This window comes from Anoplophora glabripennis, unplaced genomic scaffold, assembly GCF_000390285.2.
Source record: "Anoplophora glabripennis isolate ALB-LARVAE unplaced genomic scaffold, Agla_2.0 scaffold5, whole genome shotgun sequence".
NCBI classification, from domain to species: domain Eukaryota; kingdom Metazoa; phylum Arthropoda; class Insecta; order Coleoptera; family Cerambycidae; genus Anoplophora; species Anoplophora glabripennis.
The window spans coordinates 697,847-722,491 of NW_019416525.1; the positions used below are offsets into that span (position 1 = coordinate 697,847).

Consider the following 24,645-nt stretch of genomic DNA (forward strand, 5'->3'; position numbering starts at 1 on the left):
AAATTCGACTTGTGTTTAGTGACTATTGTGCCAGTGGATATAATACTGTTTGGGTAAAATGTCGAGCTTATCAGATTACGTACCTGCTAAACGCGTGAAAAGATGTGCGATAATAATATTGAATAATTTTATTTGAATTACTAAAAACCCTCTTAACCCGGTTATGATGCTTAAAGTAGCCTCATGTTTTGAAATGCTGTTTTTATATTGTTTACTTATAAGAGAAATGGACCGAGAAATTGAAGCGGCATAGACAAAGACGGATTGTCGGGGATTAAATTTTTAATACCTGCTACAATTTAGTACAACCCGGTCACACAAAGTTTTTTTAAAAGTACACCTCATCTATACCGATAATACATAATATAAAAATATTGATTATAAGCACCAGTACTACATTTATTTACGATTTGCATAAATAATAAGCTTTTATTACTCTCTTTCATTTCTAAACAGACTATAGTGAGAAAAATGACTTAAAATCCTTCGCCTAAGCCATGTAAGCCCCCCTAAGAAAGACACTCCATCCAAATGGCACACCTTCATTTGCATACCACCAGAAGGCGCGCCGGCAACTCGTCGGCGCGCAGCTCTTGAGATAAGCGAGAGCGAGGGGTTTACGAGATTAAGACGCACCGTCAAAATATTACGCAATTTGCTTAAATGGAACCGGTGTTATTGTAAATTAAGTTAGAGCCGGGAGCAGGCAGTGGAACAAAAACAGCGCTTTCATAAATAGCAATTATAAACAAAACGGCGGCGTTTAGAGGGATAGTTTACAGCCGTAGTGCTGTAATTAAAGTGCGTTAATTGTAGCCGGCCGGATTTAGGGGCGACTGAGTGCTTTGCCTGCATGGCGCGAGGTATAATAGTTCCATTTCGGGTGAGTCCGCGACGAAGGTAACTTATTAAATTTGTCTTAAACGTCATTAATTACAGGTGAGTCTGAATCCTTACAGCTTTTCCCTCCGCGCGGTTAGTCGATATTAAGATTGAAGTGACTAAATGCGCCCAACTTTGTTTTGTTGTAATAGTTCACCATAAAACAGTTGAATTTTGTCAAAAAAATATGTTAAAATAGTTAAAAAAACGTCGAGTCACACTGCTGCTAGTTGTAGCTATATTCGTTAAGTTAAAAGCAGCCAAAGATCAAAGAGAATACGTAAAATATTCTGTTTTTGTTAATGCTGTTAATTGGCTATGAAAGAGGCCACTGAATGTGTATGTAGCGTGCGCTATGTTCGCTATGATAAACACGCGAAATAGATCTGGCTCTAGACAAGCGCTGTCTATATACAAAAAAACTGTTTTAAAGACATTTGAAAGTCACATAGCGCTATGTTATTCGTAGCTATGTTCGTTAGTTCGCTATACACGTTAAAAGCAACCACATAACGCCAAGCTAGCTGATCCTTATGTATTCTCTTTTTATATTAAAAATAATCATCATTGTTTTAAATGAACTAAGCCACCGAACGTGCATGATACGTGCGCTATGTTCGCAATGAGGAAAGCGCGAAATAGTTCTGCTTCTAGATAAGCGCTGTCTATGTACAAAAAGACAATTTTTCAAGAAATTTGAAATAGTCACAGGCAATGTTATTCATAGCTATGTTCGTTAGTTCGCTATACACGTTAAAAACAACCACAGAGCGCTAAGCTAGCTGTTGTTTTTGTGTATTAAAAACAATAATCGCTGTTTTAAATGAACAAGGCCGCTGAATGCGTATGGATACGTGCGCTATGTGCGATGATAAAGCACGCGAAATAAATTTGGTTCTGGATGAGCGCTATCTATATAGAAATAAAAGGAATTTGAAAAAGTCACATGCTATTTTATCCGTAGCTATGTTCGTTAGTTTGCTATACACGTTAAAAACAACAGAGCGCTAAGCTCTACGTATTCTCTTTGTATATTAAAAATAATCAACATTGTTTTAAATGAACTAGGCCACCGAATTTGTATGATAAGTGCGCTATGTTCGCAATGAGGAAAACGCGAAATAGATCTGCTTCTAGACGAACGCTGTCTATATACAAAAGGACAATTTTTAAAGAAATTTGAAATAGTCACAGGCTATGTTATCCGTAGCTATGTTCGTTAGTTCGCTATACACGTTAAATGCAGCCACAGCGTGCTAAGCTAGCTGAATTGTATGTATTAAAACAATCACCATTGTATACGATACGTGCGCTATGTTCATCAAAGTAGATTTGTTTCTATATGAGCGTTGTACAACAAATAGACTGTTTTGAAACAGATTTATCTCTACATACCTCAACTAGTCTGAATCAATGGTTCATAACAAGTCACCTTTTAGGAATGTTAAACATTCTGCTATCGAGTTTTTGAATGTGCACTAATTATAAAATGTATTTAATACATCTTTCATAATATCTAACTATTGGAATTGGAAATTGTTATCTTACCTAATTGATTTTATATTTTTTAGAGAAATGCCTTATACAACTAATTCTCTGGGTTGTGTTCGAGAAGCTCGAGCCCTGCAAAAAACACCCCTATTCCCTAATAAACGTATCCAGGTCCCCCCCCCCCCCGTCTAATACGGCTTAAACACCATATCGAAATTCCAAATCGGATGTAAGGCAGCTCACGGGAAATTGTTGCTTTGCCTCGCGCATTATGTACGTCAGTATCTCATCATTATTATTACGGTTCGCAGAACAAACTCTTAATTCCCAAAGGCAGTAGGGTGTCTTGGGATTACGTCCTCATCAAGGTGTAAAACAGTACGGCAGCCGCCTTAAGTGTGCAGTAAACAAGTTTAGAAATCTCCGCGCTGTAAGAATCTTCGACCTTTTACCAGTAATGAAGTACGTCCTCCATAGACGGGTTTTATGGGGAATATTCGCACGCCTTTGTACTTTAACGCGCACAGGGGCGGACCGAATTAATTATTATTGGTTCAGAAATGTGAATATCAAGAAATAATTAAATTTTCATATACTTTTCGTATTAAATTTGTTCTATACCAAACCGAAAATACATATTAAAACGAACTTATACACCATGTCGAATTTTCATGAGACGAAACCGATTGGAGCGTCGAATTTGGGATACCCTCATAAATATTTTCGCTAGTACGGCCCTAACCACGTCTGGCCCACTGAGATCTTTCATTAGGGACTTTAAGTAGATTAAAATTTTAGGTACTTTTCATCGGAACTGACCAAGTCCGCTGAACACATTAAGGGGGACCCTCCCGTGGTTTTCAAGGGTCAATTTAAAATTTTATGCCCTTTTAGTACCTTTTCTCGCGAGTAAACACGTTATTACAAAAGCGGATCGCAAAGTGGGTCAATTGCCTTGTAATGTGTTTGTTTTGCCATAAAGCAGCGTACGGACGGAGGCTAATGAAGTCTGCACTTACTCACTTGCTTATTCGTTCTCTTCTCTGATAAATTTGATCTAGAAGCGTGCCTACTCAACAATTTGATAAAAGGGAACTAGATTATCAACAGGCAGTTGCAACAAAATGACATTATTAGGAACTTCGATCCTTATTATAGTATTAGCATAACACGCTTGTTTGTTGGGTTGCATACTCAAAGCAAAATATAATTAAGCAGAGCAATAGCAGGATAGATTAGCATAGAAGTTTATTTAAATCTCATTATGTCATTGTCTTAATAAAACATAACCACTAGCCAATATCATTGACTGTTTCCAATGGATTATTGCATTTTTTTTTAAACTACGCTATTGGATGGATGCATTGAAATGTGCTGCAACTTAAGGCATCACTTTAATGTTTTAAATAAAATAGGATTACATAAAAAACTATAAATATATATATATGTACAATTTCTTACAACAAATTGGAGGCTAAATTACATTTCTAAGAACAAGAATAGTGACTTAATAAAACTTTGTTAATATCCACAATGACTAATTTACAAATGCGAACCCTTAACTGGAAAATGTTAACTCACAGCGGTCGGAGTTTGCTTCGCGAAATTCAAATCCTTCTCCGTATTCAGTTTCTCCGCGGCAATAAATTCCTCTACGGGGTTCGTATTGATGTTCTTCTCGAACTCCAATAAAGAAGGTGTCAATGAGGATTGGTTGCTGTTATTTTTCGTGCTACTTTCGTCGTGCCTTACATTGTTATCGTTTAAATCTGCGTCAGCCCCTTGTTTGTCTCTTATACTGAATTGCTCCAAGATCCTCATAAGACTAGAATGTTCAACTTTGCCGTCCTCTTGAGTAGGTAAATTCGATATAAATAACCTTTCCTGGGGTTCCGGTTCTAAAGTGGGTGAAGGTGGTGGAGTCACGCTTTTGGATTCCGTTCTTTGAACGAGTGGTTCGGCCAGCGCGTCCTTTGATCTCTTTAAAGCACTTTCAGCACCTTCCCTGTTGATTTTCTTCACCAAGGATTCTGATCTCCTCACTGGTGGTTTGGGTTTAACCTTTTCTAAGTCCTCTTCGGTAACTATCAGATTTTCTATATCAGCCATGGCGTCTTTGCTGTTTCTCTGAACCTTTCTAGGTCGGGGAAGACTAGCGTCTTTAGGATTGTAATGTTCTATGAGTCCTAGATCCCAGTCTTCTAATGCCCCAAAGGAATCGTCGCTCTCGACGTCTGCTGGTGCTTTGCGAGCTCTCAGTTTCTTTAGTTGCTGAGGAAGGAGAGATCCGAAACTTCTACACCTAGTTATGTAATTATCCAGTCTTCCTGTGGAGCCTGCCGCGGCTTTTTTACCTTCTATGGGCAGAGAGACCAAGGAATTGTTACTTTTTTCACCGTCGGTTTTGTCGATGTCATCGAAATGTGCTACAGTTAGTTTGAGCTCGTTGTAGTTTGGTAATGAAACAACAGACAAATTTTTCCTTCGTTTCTGTTCTTTGTTCGATTTTTTATCGCTGGATTTGACCGGACTTTGTTTCCCTTCTCTCTTACCATCGTTTTTCTTGTCATTGTTTTGATTGTCGTGATCGTGGTGATGGTGGGGATGGTGATGGTCCCTGTTATGATTACGTTGGTCTTCATCGCATAGAGGGCATTTGTAATTGATCGTTTTCTTCACGCAAATCGGTTCTTCAGCAGGCTTCTTCGTCTGGAAAGCTTGAAAACTGTTCTTGGCTACCGCCTCGATCTTTTCCCTGAAATTTTTCTTAGGCTTCCTGGGTGGAGGGGTAGGGGTACCGTTTTCCTTGCTGAAAATTATGGACAGTTGGGGATTCCTCAGGTGAATGTGCTCGTCCTTTTCGGGCACCTCGAGGTCCACTTCCGTCCAATCGGAGGATTTCGACAGAGGCTGGGTTCGGGTAATGTTGTTCGATTTTTCGTTCGGGTGAGCCGATTTGACATCGTATCTGAAAAAGGATACACGTTAGATATACAAAATAAACAACCATACATAAAAAAATTGGATCATTGAAATTTCAGGTAGTGCAATAACATTAAGAAATGCTCTGATAACTAAGCTTTGGCTTGATTTGGGGAAAATTCGAACATTAGACAATGAAAAGAAGTCCCTTGTTATAGAATTAAGTAACTGTCTTCACTGGACTTGCTGTTTCATTGTATTCTTTCAACCAGGAAAGAGGTAATGTGGTGCTATGGTTATTAACTGTAGGAGGTGCTGCTCCAATTAACGTTCACAACAGCACATAACAGAGAGAAACTTCGTTATCAAACGATTTTTGCTGAATAATTTTGTCCCTTGCGTAGTTATTTTTGTAGTTCGTTACTATTTCACATTTATTTTATTCTGCAAATTGTTGATTGCAATTTATGTGTTATTTATAAATTATGTAGTGGGAGCGGTGATTGAGAATGTATTACTGTACATTTCTTCAATTTAAAACGTAATTTGTTGACATTGTAAGTTATTCATGTTGGTTATTACAATTATATCTAAACAAACAAACCATGTTTTTCCCAAAATATTAAAATTCCATATATTAACTAAAGCTGGTGACTTAGGCTTACACCTCAGGGGAATATATTAATTTTGTTATACGCTTTTGTGGGTCCTAAGAGATTTACCATTCCAGTATACTGTAATCACTATAGATGCCTTATACATATTTTTATGATTCATACATCCCGTAATATTAATATCAAACAGTAAACCTCCTACAAACAGGACAAAAAAAAAATTGAAACCTTGGAAACTTGTTTCCGATAAATCCGCACATCCAGGCTACTGAATTCATCCATTTTTAGTTACGTTACTTTTCAGATATGCAAATTTTTCTTTTGACTGTATCTAATAGTAATTTCTAACAGGGAAAAAACAAAAATGGTGAAAACATTTTAGTTTCAACTAGAGAGGAGCTCGTTTTTCATTAAAAAAATGTTAAATATAGTGACATAGTATTGATTTATTTTGGCAAGCGCTGAAAATTGTAAACAACTGGTTGCCATATATGAGGATTGCGAAACCAGCAAGGGATCAATATATAATAATGTAATAAATCACCATACGTGGTTATTAACGATGGTATTTACATCATATATTACTATCATTATTGTTGTTTATGTCTGGTGTAAGGTGTAAGGTGTGCTATTTTCTCTTTTACGTAATATTGCGTTTGTTAGGTAAGAGGTAATGAGTAATTCGATAGAGAACTTTATAAATGAGAAAAATTATGAAAACTGTTTAATAAATAACAATGAATAACAGCCCTACGGGACAAAACGCGTTTCGAGGGTCGCTGAATCCGAATCCAGTGTTCGTTTGACGAAGTTAGCTCATGTTCAAAGTTAATCAAAGCTCAATTCTTGTTCTTTTTTAAGGTGATACAATTTTTGTCCCCGGATTCTGAAAGAGTGTTAAAACAAGTAACGCTAAAAACATTACATTAAATGAAAATAGTGACGAAGTTAAAAAGACATTAACGCTCTTCAAGGGCACATATGAAACGTTCCAACAATGAACCAATTTACTGAGTTTTCAAAAAAACGAAAGTACCCGTTCACACGACCAAAAGGTACTGGCCAGCCTTGAAAGTAACCTACCTGTCGGTCTGCTTGTGGTTCAGCTGAGGATCGGACTTCCACGAACTGGGACGCAACTGCAACAGAGAGAATTGTAACTGTAAATGCCATCTAGAGTACATTACTGTAATAATTAAATGCATCGACAGATACGTTCATGATACACATTAGAATAAGCGTAGCAGGAGTCGTGGGACGTAGGAACAAGTGAACGGGGCGCGCCCGCAAAGGTGAGAGTTAAATCTGTCTGGATCAACGGTAAAGGTGAACTGAAGTTAATAATTATTTTATTGGAGAATGTCAGAAACTTGGGCTCGTAAGCGCAAAAGCCTGTAGACATCTTTACTTGGACGTTTTCAGTATTCTACTGTAAACAGCATTTATTTCTTAATTTTCTAGTAAAAACTTCAAATTCAAAGGTGGTAAACAAGTGTTAACATACCAAATCTTGAACTGTCAACCAATCAAACCCTTCTTTGTAATACTACTATAACATCCGATAATTTCAACACCAACTATCGATTGAACCGTTGTACTTGTAACTATTATTGAGCATCTTTCTTTCAATATCGTTATAAAATATTCGAAAATTATGTACCAGTTTCTGAAATATAAAATTAAAAACTACGTTCTTCCTTTTCATGTTTACTTTGAAACTATCTAGTTATTTTTAAATATTAAAAACACTTAGAAAAATGTGTTGAGCTAAATAATTTAATTTAATAAAAACAAAACTGTACAATTTGAAATATTTGGAATAAATTAGTATAAAACAGCTCTTAGATCTAAACAACTGATTAAAAAAGTTGTTAACTGCTGATTTATAGCACTTGGTTTCGATGATTTCATAATTAATTTGTGATTTACTGCGAAAAAGACCTTGTAAGCATTTATCGGTGATAAAAAGAAATATCCAAGTCAGGTGAAGACATTGGGTGGAATCAGTCCTACAGGTAGAATCATAGTAGGCGTGCAAGTGGTTATATATAGGAATATAACCAACAAAACCGCTTCGCAACCGTCAAGTTCTATCTTACAAAATAGGAAATACTGAATCGAGAAAGTGTAAATCAACCTAATAAGCATCCAGTGGGCGTAAACGCCATTGAGTATTTAAAAAAAAACATTTCACAACGTTAAATGTGTCAGGTTCAATGGACTAAAAATGTTACCGTAGAAGGAAATGTTTAACGCAAATGAAATTTTATACTTATATTTTATCATTATTTGCCGCAGTGGTAATGAGAAAACAAAGGGAAACTGAAATCGAGTTGGCAGCGGTATTACACAAATTGCATTATGTTCCGTTGGAAATAGTGCAGGACTTAAATTAGATTTAAAGCTTCGGAGCAGGTTCGTATAAATCAGGCTTGTGCGTGTTTTTTTGTTCATTTCACGAGGGCTGATAATTCTAACGTATTTAATACGCTCATATTTTAGCAAAAGTACAAAAACGTATGCTCTAGAAAATGTCTATCTCCGATCACTGCGAGTTGGGAAGAAATGACTTTAAAATCCACGGTGGGTGGTGTTCGTCCTCTGCAACTGAGGGATATATCGAAGACTCCGCGTGGATATAAAAATCAATTTCAAAGAAGATTTTACATGAGAATTCTACGGTGACAGAAAGTGGTATAGCAGCCCATAGTGTTATTACGAAAAGTGCAGCAATTGTAGCATCATCAGAAGGGAACGACTGTCGTGCATTTATAACAATGTTACGAAATTAGACTAAAAGAATTGGAATCTAACAAATTACAGGTGGCCCACAGCCGGACCTGTCTATTATTACCACAACCATAATTAGAGCGACTGGAATTGAATCAGATATCTACAGGCTTATCTCTCCAAATCGATCAGAACAAATGCACAGCAATCACGCGTATAAAAAATTGTTTATAAAAATGAATAATCGCTAGTGTGAGTTGTAAGACAGTAAAAGTTGATTCAATGAAAGGAAAGGATATTTACATGTAGATAGATAATCGGTTTTGTAAGATTTATTACAATTTTCTAATTCAATAAAGCATGTTAGTTTATTGATCTCAACTGAATCCTAAACAATATTTAAAAGTACTACATAATCATAACTAGAAAGTGAATAAATAGATGTAATACACCTCTTCAAATCTCAAATACTGGGGGTAGGAGATGTCTTTTCAAAATCATAACTTCCTTATTTAGGATAGTATTAATCTCGTTTAATTGTAAGACAAATTCTGGTCAATTCTAACAGTATATCACTTTATACAATGTAAGTGGATTAACTTATTTATGCATTTTAGGAATTGTTTTTTCAAATGCACTATTAAGAGTGGACCTAATGGATATTTGAATATTAATAGAAATAAAATTATATATAATATATACAAAATTTTTAGAGAAAATGGAATTATGAAATGACTAGATTAATACGAATTATTATTTTTAACTACCCAATTTGCACAAACATATTTACCCTTTCAACTTAATCTGAAATGAATGGGTCTGGATTTTCCGGTATACTATTTTATTTCTGATATAAATTTCTAATTGCTAATAATTCCAGACACATCGAACGACGTTAACAACCTGTCTCTGATTAAAACACTTTTATACGTTCAATTAAACATAAAACGGACATCATTATATAAATAAAGACATTAATTCCCGGGTAACAGTCCACTTCATGCGGTTTTTATCGGGACTGCAATGTCTCGTAAAATGGAAAAAACGCCACGAACGCCTGTAAACAACTCGAACGGAATAGAATGCTCCAATTAAAGATTCCTACCAATGGCTGTACCGAAGGTGCTAAAAATCTTTTACAGTTCGTAAATGCTAATCTCTGATGTATCGACTCTTTTAACTGTAGTTTACGTCCGTGAAGAGTAACATCTGGGTACTGTCACCAGCAAAGAGGTTTTATGAGAAAATTGTCGCGATTTTATGCCAGACAGTTGGTCTTGAGAACTAATCGCCATGGCCACCTGCTTCAATAAAGGATGAAATAATATTTTCAGACGTTGCAAGAAGTAAATCATCCGAAAAATTGAAGAAATTTGGGGAGGTTCAGGTCTGGACGTCTTGGTGGCCATGACATTACTATTACCTATGCGGGAACGAAAATATCCAGAAATTCTTCTATTGGTGAGTACACAAAATGACATTTGTGACTTACACTGCTGATGATGCTGATAAAAAATGGATTGAATGCGCGTTTTGTGCACACGAGCCGTCGAAGAAGAACTCCATTCGCGAGAGGGCGAAGCATAACGGCATAATTTCGAAAAGTTCCTCGGAGTTAATCTTATTTCCAGACAGGCTCTCAGAGACCTCAAAGTTCATTAAAAAGCAGTAAACAAATATAAAGGCAAGTTTTACGTTCTCAGACATTTTACATTACGCTACTAACTTTATGTGGAACATCTTGCACTGCCGAATGCGGGACATTAAAAGAAACTTACCGGACGCCTAATGTGCAGCTGGAAAAATATAAAAGTTGGTTTATTCGGGGAATAAAATATGGAAGGAACGCAGGGGTTATTTCCTACTAAACAATGTAAAAGTTGCTCGGTGCCGAGAGTAAAGTTTTATATTTATTATTTTTTTACATGGGTAATTATGTTCTCGAGCTCTCCGTTTGTAAGGCAGGACGATTATCCTTTTTAGACGCCCCACTTTCAGATAATCCAAATGTATGATTGTCCTTCTAATTTCACAGAAATCCAAGTCTACAATTTTTATTTTATACTGTACTATGTACTCCAGTTCTTCTGTTTGCTTTTTTCCAGTACTTCTTCTTAATCATTTATTTCTTTGATCAATTACATTATGTCAATATTAGTGTTTTTGTGTTAATTATATTTAGGCATATCAATTTTAGTTTTTATTTTGGACATTTATTTATTTCTAGCTGTTTATTGATGGCAAAAAAATTTGAATTTGTTTGAATTACCGTAATATCTTTAGAACAAAGTGATAAATAAGATTGTGATGCAAAACTGTAACAATGGCAACGTGTACCTCTTAAGAATATTATCTTTGATCGTAGAACTTCATTTAATTAAATTTTTTAGAGAAAAATAGCTTATTAGTAGCTTTACAATAGACTAAACATTTCAGAGTTAATAAAAAGGTATAAATATGTTTTAAAAAATAAGAAAATGTTGTTGATACAACACTACTCATCCTTCATTTTTGCAAAACATTCATTATGACTGACTTTAATAAAAAAAAACAAAAATATGAAGATAATTCAATTCAACTTCTGAAGTTTTTCACAAACTTTTAAGGAAATCATTTTTTGTTTTGTTGACACGATAATGACAAAAGTGTTGATATATATCCTTGCTTTACATATCTAAATATTAATTCATATATTCCATCTTTGTTACAATTTGAATTTCCATTTACTATTGTTTTTTTTTTCTATTTTGCGTTTTACGAATTTTGCTATTCCTTCGTTATTTTCATTTTATTATACCTCTTCTGTATATAGTTAAAACTTAGGGAAATCAGAATTATAATATAGTAATACCTACTAAAATAAATTATTACTTGCAAATACAATTATTATTTTTATAAATCAGTTACACTTTCTTAAAATAAGTGGAAAGTATACGAAATTTGCTGTGTTCGTAACGAAGATCTGTGTTAAAATCGATTTATTTGTCGAGTTTAGTTTAAACAAACCTCTAATTTTAGCATTCTATTTAGAGAGGAATTTCTATACACTTCAACAACGTATGGGCTACGAAAATAATTAATAAGTCCGCAGAAGACAACTCTTTTTCATCTAAAAAAAAATCATCTCACATCGCCCCAGTTTACTAATTCCTACCTATAAAAAAATGCATTAAATAAAGAAATATCTAAAATCTGTCGCTGCTTGAGCTTTCACTTAACAAAAATTTAATATCGACTGACAGAAATAAGAATAGTTTTTTTTATAATCAGTGGTGAATCTTGCTTAAGCACTGTTAAATTATTCATATTGCAATTTCGGCCTAATTAGACCTCATCAGTGCAAATAGTACTGTTAACACTATTAGATGTATTTGTATTAAACATCTGGTAGCCGCTAAAGGACTGTTGTCCTAGTTTTTGTGCACTGGTTAAGATAAGTATATGATCAACAATATGCAGACAATGTGGTGGCTACCACAAATGTCTAATGTACTTTGTAGTTATGTGTTATGTATAATTCTTACACAAGCACACAATACTGGTTCTACAAAGGAAAATAAATCCTAGGAAATATTTTTATTTTTTAAATAAACGTATATGTAATTAAAAGAATGTATTTTTTATAGTAATAATGATAATCAGCATAGGTTTCTCTCGCATATACAGCAAATTTCATGTCGGTGCGACTATTTAAACGGTAAACAAATATAATTTTAAATAGCTTACATCATTCATTAATTTATAATGGGCTAGGTAACCTTGTCTGACGAATCATTACTTTTAACTGTTGTGCATTGTATTCTGTAAAGACCGATTACCCACACGAGATACTGATGTGAATAAAACATTTTTTTTCTGATAAAAACGTAATTAATTACATAGGATTACATGCAGCAGGTAAGCTCAGTATCCATTTTCTCGAATGGGATTCTAAATTTGAACTTTCTCATAAGAAAATAGTTTTGTACACAAATATACAAGTTTCCTTGACTCTAGGTATTTTTAATTTTAGATATTGCCTCAAAATTTCGAAATCGATAAACCTATTTTTCAGTCACCGTTTTTCCGAGAATGAAAGAAATTGTTCCAAATTCAACACGCGCTCTGTATGTAAATATACGTTGCGTGACAAACGCTGTTAAAATAAAACGATTTCCTTCAACGATTCAAATAAAAAGTGAGACCAAATCAACAACGAGAGCCCGGTCTATTCTTAGTTTTCTGTCACATGTTCTTAATTTAGCCGTTATGGTAGTTTCTTTTTTTGATTTCTAATGTCACAGCTATAATGGGAGCAAGAGTAAAACGTTTTGTGTATTTTTAAGACTACGTAATGCTGTGTGAAAGTAAGCATTAAAAATATACAAATTTAGTGCATATCTATTCGTCATTTAAGCTTACAAATGTACAGAAGTTGAGATGAGCTGTTTACTAAAATCATTCGATAGTTTCTGTAATCACGAAAACAATTTCCAAGGGCAGGTTTCATCTCTGGTAAGCATGGATTCACACAAAAATTAAAATTGTAAGAGGCTATGTCGAGGCACTTCCTGATGAATATCTTGGTTAAAAAGTATCTTAGACATATCTGTACCTTGAGGAATCACTGACCTTTGAAAATATACAAGGTGTACATACAAGGTAATGCAGTGTATTTCGTTTCTATACTCATAAAAATTTACATAAACATTTACAATGGCTTTTATACACAAAAAATGAAAGTGAAACAATTTCCTTTTACGATGTGTCAGTAATGTGAATTTATACTGACCTATTTTGACTCAACCAATCATATTAATTACATGATTACCCGGTATGGTGTTGGTGCGCGTGCGTGGACAACTCTGCTAGCAGTCTAGCAGACCACATGTTTGGATTCATTAGTGATGTAGTAATACAGCATAATATCTAAGAGAATAAATGAAGTATATTTTCACTAATAGTTTGATTATTATTGTAAATTAGATACCCATTTACAGAACTTATTTATTCCTCATAATTAAAGAGGCATAGGGTTTTCGAGAGTATAAAAACCAATTTGGTATAACCCACTTTTAAATGTAAACATTGAAGGACAAATACTTCATTAAAAATGTGTGTAAAATTAATAGTCCAATTAAGTGGAGTAGATTGAATAGAAAATTATAAAATTCTGCTTGTTATGATTTTTTAAATTTCTGAAATCATCCCTTGACTTCTAACCACCCTAACTCTGTTAATTTTAATAGTACAAGAAAAAGGCAATATACCGTTTTTATGTAGAATTTTATGCTCCACAACTTTTATGAGAAATTTTTTGAGTTATCTTGAAAAACCTCTTTATTTTATCTTTTTTCGCCCTTGGCCAGGGGTTGAAAAAGAAATTACTGTTACTTATTGTTATTATATACTTCAAACTAACTTATATTAAAAATTCAGGCAAGTTCAGGCATTAATAAATCTTTTTAATTTTATTCTTAAAAGTACTATTAATTTCGCTGTTTCTTAGACAAATTATGCTGATTTTTTTAAAATTCTTTTACCCCTTTTATTTTTTTGAGATGAGTATCTTCATTTGTTCAAAAGGTATTTAGAAATACAACACTTTTTAAAAATTTTAAAGAATAAATATTTATAATTTGGAAAATAACATGTCTGCGTGATTATTTTTTCATAAAATTATAAAATATATATTTTGTGGGCCTATATACAGAACAATATAAAAACTGCCTGTCTAAATATTCAAGATTTGTTTTGAAAGCGAAAACAAATTTTTTCAAATATAAACTAAATACATTTTGTTTATTTTTGTTATACGTGCCGATATTTTCACCTCTCAAAGTGACACTAGAGGAAAAACAAAAGTTTACAAAAAGGAATCGTTGCTTAGTTACCGAAAATTTTATGAAAATATTATAGTTCTAATTTGAAATCATTGCGTTTATGAACAATACAGAATACACCCAAAAGAAAATATAAAAGTTATTCCGACCACGACCATGATTCATATTTTTTAATAAACATTGATATACAAAGTCCGAGAAACATACACCCTAGCTTATTAGCTAATTATAGAGGTTAACACAAGTCACTGATACGAGAATGCTCATTTATTTTGCGGTCGTCTGGAGATTAGGAACCGTCCAGCGTTTGGCAAAGGAAAATTTAAAAATACTTACAAGTGACATTAAACTTGAGATAGATAGAATTTTCTCAGTATCCGAGAAACAAAAGATTAATCAACTCTGAATCATACGTGCTTAATCAATGAATGATAAACCTAGTATGTGTTTGAATAAACAATTTCTAACAGTGGCACACGAAGCCATTAGTGACTTAGTTTATTTGTCATACATTTATCAAACATAATCTACCTCTCTCTCTATTCTCACGACGATATTTTTTTAGCGATTGTTTTTCACAGACGCTTCAGTGGTTATCAAAGACAATGTAACAATCCTTGCATCCGTTTTCACGATTTCTTGTCCTCTAAATCAATGACAACCTATAAAGTTTGTCATACAAAGGCCGACAAGTTTCACACTGTGATAATCCCCCTTCTGATACAGAATGTGAAACCAGGATTTGCACAGGGAGTACTTGTATAATAATACATGTATTAATTTTTCAAATAACAGGTGTGGTTGGAAATTACAAAACAATTCGCAGTCTTTTGTCCCGAGTTCTTTGTTGAAGAACATTTTATAGATACGCAAAATTACACACCGATGGGAAAAATATATATACGCATTTAAATAAGGTGTAAATAGTTCGTCAAGGTCAAGAAATGGAATGGGACTGTTCTACCATCACACGCGAACTATGTAATTCCAAACGGTAGCAATATGTTACATGGACTTCGGATATGACGCGGATAGTTTTGACGGCAACTCCTTATAAGTACAAAATTCGAAGAAATGGCGGACTACTTATACATTCGATCTTAAACAAGGCATTGCTGCCCACAATGCCATAAATGTGAGGTCACGCACACTGTCGTTCGGCTAATTATTGTAATTTATTTATAATGACACTTGTCCAAAATGATAAATAAGTGGAATTACAGTAGGACGGAGTTTAATGTTTATCTTCCATATATAAACATTTATGGTGGTTAAATATCGTTGATAATATGTATCGATAAAAAAGGTATGCACCAAACTATTTTGGAATAACTGCAAGTGATACAGAAAGAACCCAAACGAAGTATTGCAATTATTTTCTATTTCATAAAATTGGGATATTGGCGAAAGGATAAATAATAATTGTGAATCTCCTCAGGTCTGTAATTTTGGTACAGTTAAATCTTAGTTAACGATTAAAATAGAGAGAGTATACTGTATGAAATATATGAGTTGGTCACAATCTAACACGTGATTAGTGACAAAAGTACTAGTTTTACCTTTAACTCAACTGTTTAAAAAATTCGGCGTGTTTATGGTACTTTTTTATACGTTACAATAAATTTTCCCATTTCAAATGTCAGCGTCTGGGATATTGATATATGATCCTTAGAAGGTGGTTCCGATAAACAATATTTAAACGTCTGTATCTTAGTAGGTTCAGAGAAATAATAAAATTATATTGGATTATCTCTAACAACAAATCATTTTAGAGATATGCAATACGTATGCCTGTTTATAAAGTTAGGTTCCATAATATGTTTTCTCAATAGCTTTACCAATAAAAATATATAGCAAAGTTAAGACTATCTCAAGAATTTTTAACGAACTTTCTATTCTAATAATTTGTGTAACGAATTCAATTCAGTACTGAAACTTTTACTTCAGTATCTTTTTTTTTTCGTCAACTTCAGTTTTTCGCCACCTGCTGTTGCCTCCTCTTAAACGTTTTCAAGGTACTTCATTTACTTTCCCAAAAAAAAAGTTATTCAGTAAAATATCGTTTTTAAAAGTCTAATATAATATTTTTATTTCAGTGTTTCATAATGCAGCCTCATAGGACATCCACAATGGTTTGGTGATGAAAGAATGTTAGTGATAGCGACTATGAGTAACTAATCGGAGTTATGTTGATTGCCGTAATCGACTTGGTGACTAAATCCGTTGATACCCGTTTTGCTAGTGAATATACCAGGATATGGTCGAGATTTTGCGAGGGAGTTAGACACTGTTTGAAGTTCAATGGTGGGCTTTCTTTTCAATAGAATTTCTATACCTACGGTTTTTTTTTTGAAATTTCATAACATTTTGCTGGGTTCTGAGTAAATGGCGTAAACTCTTTGAGTGTACATAAAGATTACACAAAACTTTAATTGAACTGAAAAATGTTTATTATATTACATCTATAAAGATAAGTTTGTCGTAGCGTTATTTAGTTGAAAACAAACTGTGACTACAGAAGAATATAATAGTAAGCAGAAATTAAAATAACTGGCGATGGCGTCTCCTGTCCTGTAATTTTTTAAGAAATCAAGGTTGACTTATGTAACTTAATCTAAATCGGTTTAATTTCATCCAGAGAAGTTATTTTTGAAGTGTGTCAAAATCATAGAATGTAACTAATATTGGTAAATATCAAGTTACTGAAAATCGCCAAAATTGACCAATAATTTAGAACCAATTCTATTGTCTCGAATTTTTTAGTCAACTTATTTATAATTAGGAAATTTTCCACAATTTTGCATGCATTACATATACCAATGTTGGCCAATTTAATATAAATCATATTTTCTTAAATAAAAACGAATGATATTTAGAAAATTACAAACTAATCGGCAATTTATGCCCATGAAACATGAACAGTTAAAATTTGTGTTTCAAAGTAAATGAATGCAAACATTGTTTTCAAAATGGTGTTAAACTTGGTCGGCCTTCGCTTGTAATATGAAATATTACATGAGTAGATTTCCAATCCAATTCTATTTTTACATTTCTGTCATAACCATTAATTCAAGAATGACTAATCCTATTGATTTGAATGCTCAACTATCGTCCCATTCATTTTAGACCAGCAGATAGTAAATAATGACCAATTCCTAAGGAATCCACAAATTTTTAACCAACTGATGACTTTTTTCACAAAAATTATGATAGTCTCGCTTTTCTAGTTGAAAATAAGCGTCGTTTTCTAGAGGTATATTAAAAAAAACATGTAAACAATCTCTCGGTAACTAACGTCCCCTCACCTCCGCCGAAAACGACAACAAAGCTATTAAACCAGTACTGCGTACAGCACCCCACAAGTGTAATCGACTTATCACTCACATGCAGTCTGTTTATTATCCTGTCAAAGGGCGTGGGCGACTTGGGGTTGGGGTTATCCACGGCATCCACCTTCTTCTTGCACAGCTTGTTGCCCATGGTGCGGAAAAACACCACCGCACAGCACACTTAGCAGACAGAATCCGCACGCAACCAAAACAAAACACTCGCGGTATGAACTGCGAGTCGACTCGATTCGCAGCAGATCTAGGGGCCCCAACGCGACCTTTCCTAAACCACTAAGCTGGCTCTGGCTCTCCTCTCGGTCGAGGCAGGTAAGGTTGATTCGCTCACGTGTGTGCGGACGGCGATGGTAAACTGGACCGGGTAATGGGCCAGGGTGCTAATAGTTTACCTTCATAGGACACCTTTTTACGGTGAATAGGTATTTTCTTTTGACCATATTTCATTGAAATGTTTGTCGCTGAAGGACAACACTCCACATGGAGTGGAGATGCTTGTACAGAATTTTGAAGATATTTCCCGTAAATTAGAATTCACAGGTTAAGTCCAGCAAGCCTTAAATTACCACCAACCCATCTAAAATTCAATCCTGAACAAAGGACTAACAAGAAATGGGTTTAAAAAACTTGTTTTGCTTTGAAAATATTGAAAATTTCATAATTCGAATTATTTTAATAGTATCATTAAAGGTATTAAATAATCACTTCGTTAATATTATCTGTACGTTTTTTTTTTATTTACAAGCAAATAAATTTACCAAAAAAAACCTTCGTGACCACAGAGGTAATTATTTATTTTTTTAACAAGTTTGTTTAAATAACAGTTGGGTATTTGTTAATGTACCTACTTATTTTATATATGTATAAAAGTTAAAACATTCCATTTATCGTAGTGATGTCCAAATATGGTTTTAAATGAGCAAGAAAAACAAGGATGTTATTGATAATATTTCCTAGTAAATATAGAATCGTAAATATAAATCCCATATACGTATTGTGATGAAAAAATTAATTCCCCATTTTACAATGAAATCTAGATAAGAAAATACTTAATCCCAGAAACTATTAGATACTTTTAACCAACGAAAACTGATAAAACACCACAAAAGCAGAACAGGAGATATGAATAAATTCATTCATTTTCATAAGAATTATATTTACTTTTGCTATCTATGTTTTATCACACAATTCCGGAATTCCAAATGTCGTCGTTATAAACAATCAGTTCTAGCACCTACTCGTGATTGTCAAATTTCTCAAAAACAAGCGGTTTCATCTGACCCCAGACTGTTTAGCACTTGGGTTTTAAGGAGCACTTCAGTTTAATCTGAGTTGACGTTCGGTCACATGTGATGTGGATGACAACTGTGGAAACTGATGTGAAAATTCTGCCTCGCTCTCTGTGTCCCGTGGCTGGTATTTTACGTCCTTCGGACATGAGCGAATGGAAACATGAGCGAATTTTTGACCTTACGAGAAAACATCAATTAATATCAAGTCCAATTGGCAGCAGCCCACTCTTACGTCGCTCACGAACTGTTACCATTTTCAAATACATTCACACAGAGATTCGAAAAACTGTATTAATCCGAGATTCAATAAAATTATCAGTACGTAGAATGTGGGAATTGCGATACACCTTATGATTATTTAAAATTTGAAATGGCGTAGTAATTGTGTTATTATTTCATCTGGGAGGCCCTGCATGACGCTTTAACCGGCCGAACATCCGAATAGTAAACAAATGACTGTCGCGTTTTTAGGGACAATAAAACGGCCCTGCTCGCGGTTTTGGGGTCACGAGGGCGCTCTTTGATCCCTTTAAAGTCACCTTGAAATTTGTAATAATGGACCAGTATACGGAATTTAGTGACACTACTGCAGTTAGACATATATAAGTAGCTTTCAATTAAAAACAAACCGACGGTCAAAGTCAAAGGGTTAAAAATATTAGGAAGTTGTTGTCTTGTCATATTCCTTTAGTGTTTCGGACATTGGTGCCCCACGTTGGGCGCCATGTCGTCTTTCACTGTTTTAATTTTCCTGGAGAGGTGAGCCCAATATTTGTGAAAAATTGTGATGATACAAAACTTGCAGCAGATATGGAGCTAAAATTTCTCTCAGTTGTCGTTGAAAAAAACGTTTGTAAATGAGTTTTAATGTCGCCTAATGCACATTTAGTGTCAGAATGAGTCAGATGTTAAATTTAATATTGCATTTGCGAACAATTTACTGCATGTGCCTACCTGCAAGATGAAGCTCATGATTCATGAATGTTAAGAGAAGGATAACAAGTGTTACAGCATATGTTGACTTATTTACAAATTGCTTTTAAGATATCTAGACAGCGAATTTCTCTTTTGTAATACATTTCGTATCAATATTAATAACGTCGTTCTGAAATTTAAATCTGTTTTGTCATGGTTAATAAAAATTGTAGCGGCACTTGTTAGAATTTAAAATAGAGTATACCCATATTGATATTAATGAAATGATTGGCTGTTATTGTTTTATGATATCTGCTTCTACGCAACACAAAATGTTTAAAAGTGTCTTGTTGTGACTTCATTAGACACATTAGTACGCCACTGTTATTTAATCCATTAGCAATATCATACAAATCATTATCCATATTTACAGGAACTGAGATAGCATATGTAACGCATTTTACACTATCTTATTTACATGTATCGTGATAAAAAATAGACAAACAGGTAAATCTTTATAAGCAGCACATTTTCGCCAACGATATTTATTGAATCCAACTCTTTCACTTTCCTTTCCATTACTATAATAGAATTTATTATTACAGAAAACCGCGAACACGTGTAATAATTATTACTCACGACTCTTAATACCAATAATACGCTTAAATATCACTACAGTTGCGCAAGATGTTTTCCTCTGCATGAAGCAACAGACAAGGCGTTCATTTAATCATCTCGGGATTCATAAAATTGACCACTGGCAGCTCTTTAGAATATAACAGCGAGGTGACGTCAATTTTAATACGGCCGCAAAAGTGGGTCACATCGATTTACATGATTCACTGTTTGGGTGCCTCGGCAAAGGCGATGATGACTTCTGCTGTTAAATGTCGTATAATTAACAAATGCAAATCGCGACATATGAAAATGGCCGCAGAAAACAGGTAGTTTAGTCCAGCTTCACGACAAGTCGTAGCGATTTATTGTTGAAACCTAAAATCTTTTGTTTGAACGTCTACCACGTAAGGTGATATTCAAATTATTAATATTCAAAGTACCAACACCAGCAAACGTATTACCCTGCAGATACTTATAAATAAAATAAACTTTCACCTTACACATATAAAGCGCTATGCCTCTCCCGAATACTAACTATATTTTCTGAACCTCGTTGCTGCAGACAATGAAATCACGATCCTCAGTGTGCCATGGTTGGACCTAGGCGCTTTCCGCGGTCCCTTCCATTAATTACATCTGCTAATAGCAGGAAAGGTCGTATTTGCTATCTCGTGTTGACTTACTGCTTTGGCTCGGTTTACATCCATTAGCACAGATTTCCACGAGTTTCAATAACAGTTGTTTGTGTTTGCCGAACAATTCTCGGTTTTTACCAAATTATCGCTAGGGCATCGAATACCAGAACGCGTGGAAATAGGTTTTAACTACATTCAAGAATAGGCTCCCACAAACAAAACTAAAAAAGTAGCTTACAAAACCAACTTTAAAATAACGTAACCTTATAAGAGTACAAAACAAATTTTTTTGGTATGTCGAAAATTGCATGTAGATGTATTAAGTTTTTAACAATTTATCTGGCACCATCTATAGAAGAATTGGTATCAGAACAAAGTTTAAAATCGTCGGCAAATAACAGATGCTTACAGATACTTAATGACTTCCGGAAAATCATTAATAAAAATTAAAAATAATAAGGGCCCCAAATTTGAGCCTTGTGGAATGCCCTTTGTAGGAGACAACGACGTCGAAGTGAAATGTTGATATCTGACCATAAACTGTCTGTTATTTAATTATAAAGCGATATGTTGAACTAAGGCCTCTGAAAAGTCAAAGCTTTCTAAATGTTGTTGACTTGTATTCTATTGTCCAAAACCACAGATATATATTTTCACACTTGGTTGCTTGGTTTTAAAAAATAAAAGTTTTTAGATGTGACAAGGTACTTAAAGCCCATCTTAGCTTTGACGATATAGCATCTCGTAATCAGACCTTTATAATCGTTACTTACGAGGATCATCAACAGTTTTTTTTGTTTACTTAAAATTATTTTTTAACGTAAACAATGTGTACTACATTCGTTTGATTGTCTGTAAAATGTAAATACCTGCGAGCAATTAATTATTCATTAGCTGTTTTCCTTTCATGCTGTGTTAGATAAGAATAACTACTGAAGTACGGACTATACCAAGAACTGTTTTCCCTACATCGTTCTAATTACATATTCCATTCTTCAGCAGAGGATTTTCTCATATTTTTTCAATTTTTCATTCTCTCTGTAATTTTAGCTTAATAGTATTGGTTGTACCAAACGAGAACTTCTTGTGAAAAGCATTGTGAATTACATTAACCACGACACTTAGAAGATAACACTACAACAGGTTATTCCATGTATTATAGAAGGTTCAAAATTATGTACCTACTTTCCTGCTATCAAAATTAGCAGATTTAACTAAACTTACTCCTATCTTAAGTTTCTCGTTTATATTAGATATTATATAGCAAAAATTAGACATTAATACTATTCCCGGTGTCATTGATGAAAAGAATAAAAATCAGTGGACCAAGTGTCGAGCCCTGAGGCATACCTGATATTTGTTTATATATATATCAGATTTATAACCACTGTACTGTACAAATTGAATGAATTGAATTTATTTAAAGCTCATATAGCACTTGACCCTTTAGCCCGAATTAAAAATATGATTAAAATAAAATTCATTCAACCCTTTATTTAAACACCATGTATCCATTTTCTATACAAGTAAACACTAATGAATATAAATCAAGATCTTTTTGCATTATCACATTTTCATGTTTACAATATCTTAGCAGCCAATAGAGGTGACAATTTACACCTGAATGTTAGAAAATCGAATCATATCCTATAAATAGCCATCATGTAAGCATGCAAGACAGACCCAGCGGCATTTTTTGATATGGTGTGCAGCGACACGGAATCCATTTGTAAACAGGATCAACGGAATCATGCTCTTACTTACTTTGCATAGCTTTTGTATCACATTCATTTCGTATTATGGATTTTCTGTCACGAACACCGTTCAGCGGTTCCACGTAAAAATCTCAAAGTTCAACTTGTGTAACAACAACACGAGGCAGATTTGTGCTTTTCTCTTAATGGCCGTCAGAGAACTGTTTTGCTGTAACAATCTACAGAACGCTGCATTTCGATTAGCCGTGAGGTCACAAAGGTATGCGGTCACGTCAGATATATTAAAAACGAAAATATCAGTGACCTCACACAAGTTTGGCCGATTTTATAGTCTAGGTAATTGTTAGAGGTCCGAAAAAGATATAAATACAGTATTGCTGAGATCTATTTTCAGGCGTCGAATTGATTTTGGGCGTATAAAATTGTTGACTCTCAAACATAAGAAAGTAAGGCGGTGCCAAGTCCAGTTTAAGCCCTATTGATGTATATAAATTTGAGAGATTTTTTCGTTTTCTAAATTTCTGAAAAGTTGATGATGTAGAAAAAACATCCTTTTTTATTTCTACAGATTTCGTATAAATGAAGATTTAAACATTTTAAATTCGAACTGAACCTAGCCGGGAAATGAATTCTTCTGGTGCGAAAACTGAAGGATCCCCAAATCAATACTGTTTGGCAAACAGTCCCAGTCAAACAATAAATTGTGCAACGGCACACCACTCTTTGTTTTTAATTTGGCGGGGTACAGTCACCGGAGCCAATGGCCTCAGACCTCGATTTACTCCGTTGTCTAGCGTACGAAGTGTCTCTGTACCTACTACCGGATGGCTGGAGATGGCTGGTTCTCGTATCAAGTTGCTCTTTCAATCAGGCCCTGGAAGAGTGTTTGTTGTGGGAGTCCACACCCACCGTAATCTAGACGAGAACGGTTCAATGCCTTTTATACACAGTTTGAAAACCTCAAGGTAAACCGTTCGTATCTCGAGGGAAGGATTTCTGAATTACGAAATATCCGCGGCTGGCGCGGATTCCCTTTTGCCGTTTTCACGATAATAAAAAATAGCAGTTTAAATACTTTTCCCATGAAAATTTGAATAAATTCGTAGGTATAATACAAAATACAGTACAATGTTGTGTAAAATAATAAATAATGGTACTTCTCTCTTGAGTATTTTCGTGTTTTTTTAATTTATGAGCACCCTGTATATCTAATCTAAGATGTTTGTATGACAGTCTCATTTTTTCGAGGGGCAGAACTTTTTATAAAGAGTGACATTTTTCGATAAAGTCAAAAACAAAAGAGTTTCTCTCCTTGTCAACTCCATCCGTACACACTGTATATACATTATTAATAAACTTTGTTGTACTTAAATCCTCAAGTTTTTGCTAAATTATTTTATTAAAAAAGTAAACAAAAACAGAAAATCTTATTTTTTGCTTTCTTTAAAATTATTATTTTATTATATTATTTATTAAAGACTCTTTGTATAAAATTTTTCTTTTACATTTTTTAAATAAGCCATTTCGATGAGAAATTCAATTCTCTTCAAAATTTTTCTTATGAACTATACCGAAATTTTACTTCGTTTTCGTGCTATATTTAAAATACTGCAAAAGTACATTTTCACCCCTATCTTCAATTTCAACCCTCTAATTTAATAGCAC

General features: G+C 34.1%; 2 protein-coding genes across 4 annotated transcripts in view; one reads left to right on the forward strand and one right to left on the reverse strand.

Annotated features, from left to right (window-relative positions):
• The window catches only part of LOC108907489, a 68,414-nt gene that overhangs the window by 31,005 nt on the left and 12,764 nt on the right, over positions 1 to 24,645 (forward strand). The window contains exon 2 of one of the 2 annotated variants that reach the window (XM_018711207.1): positions 16,558 to 16,765. The gene's annotated coding sequence lies outside the window, so the exon portion shown is untranslated. Of the gene's footprint in view, positions 1 to 16,543; positions 16,766 to 24,645 lie in introns of those variants that run through there. The other variant, XM_018711206.2, reaches the window with a different exon arrangement.
• LOC108907490 lies at positions 3,755 to 23,162 on the reverse strand. 2 transcript variants are annotated; one of them, XM_018711209.1, is made up of 3 exons: positions 23,030 to 23,162; positions 6,993 to 7,048; positions 3,755 to 5,341 (listed from the first exon to the last, which is right to left on the reverse strand). In XM_018711209.1, exons 1-3 carry the CDS (start codon positions 23,054 to 23,056, stop codon positions 3,946 to 3,948), a joined length of 1,479 nt encoding a protein of 492 aa, XP_018566725.1. In that variant the 5' UTR covers positions 23,057 to 23,162; the 3' UTR covers positions 3,755 to 3,945. The 2 variants fall into 2 exon arrangements, with proteins under 2 accessions (XP_018566725.1, XP_018566724.1); XM_018711208.2 differs by lacking the exon at positions 23,030 to 23,162 and adding an exon at positions 17,846 to 18,084.

Coding starts and splice junctions, on each gene's coding strand:
- LOC108907490 (XM_018711208.2), bottom strand. CDS start 17,941: ATGGGCAACAAGCTGTGCAAGAAGAAGGTGGATGCCGTGGATAACCCC. Junction 7,049..17,845: donor GGATAATAAACAGACTGCAT/GTGAGTGATAAG, acceptor TCTCTGTTGCAG/TTGCGTCCCAGTTCGTGGAA. Junction 5,342..6,992: donor AACCACAAGCAGACCGACAG/GTAGGTTACTTT, acceptor ATCCTTTTTCAG/ATACGATGTCAAATCGGCTC.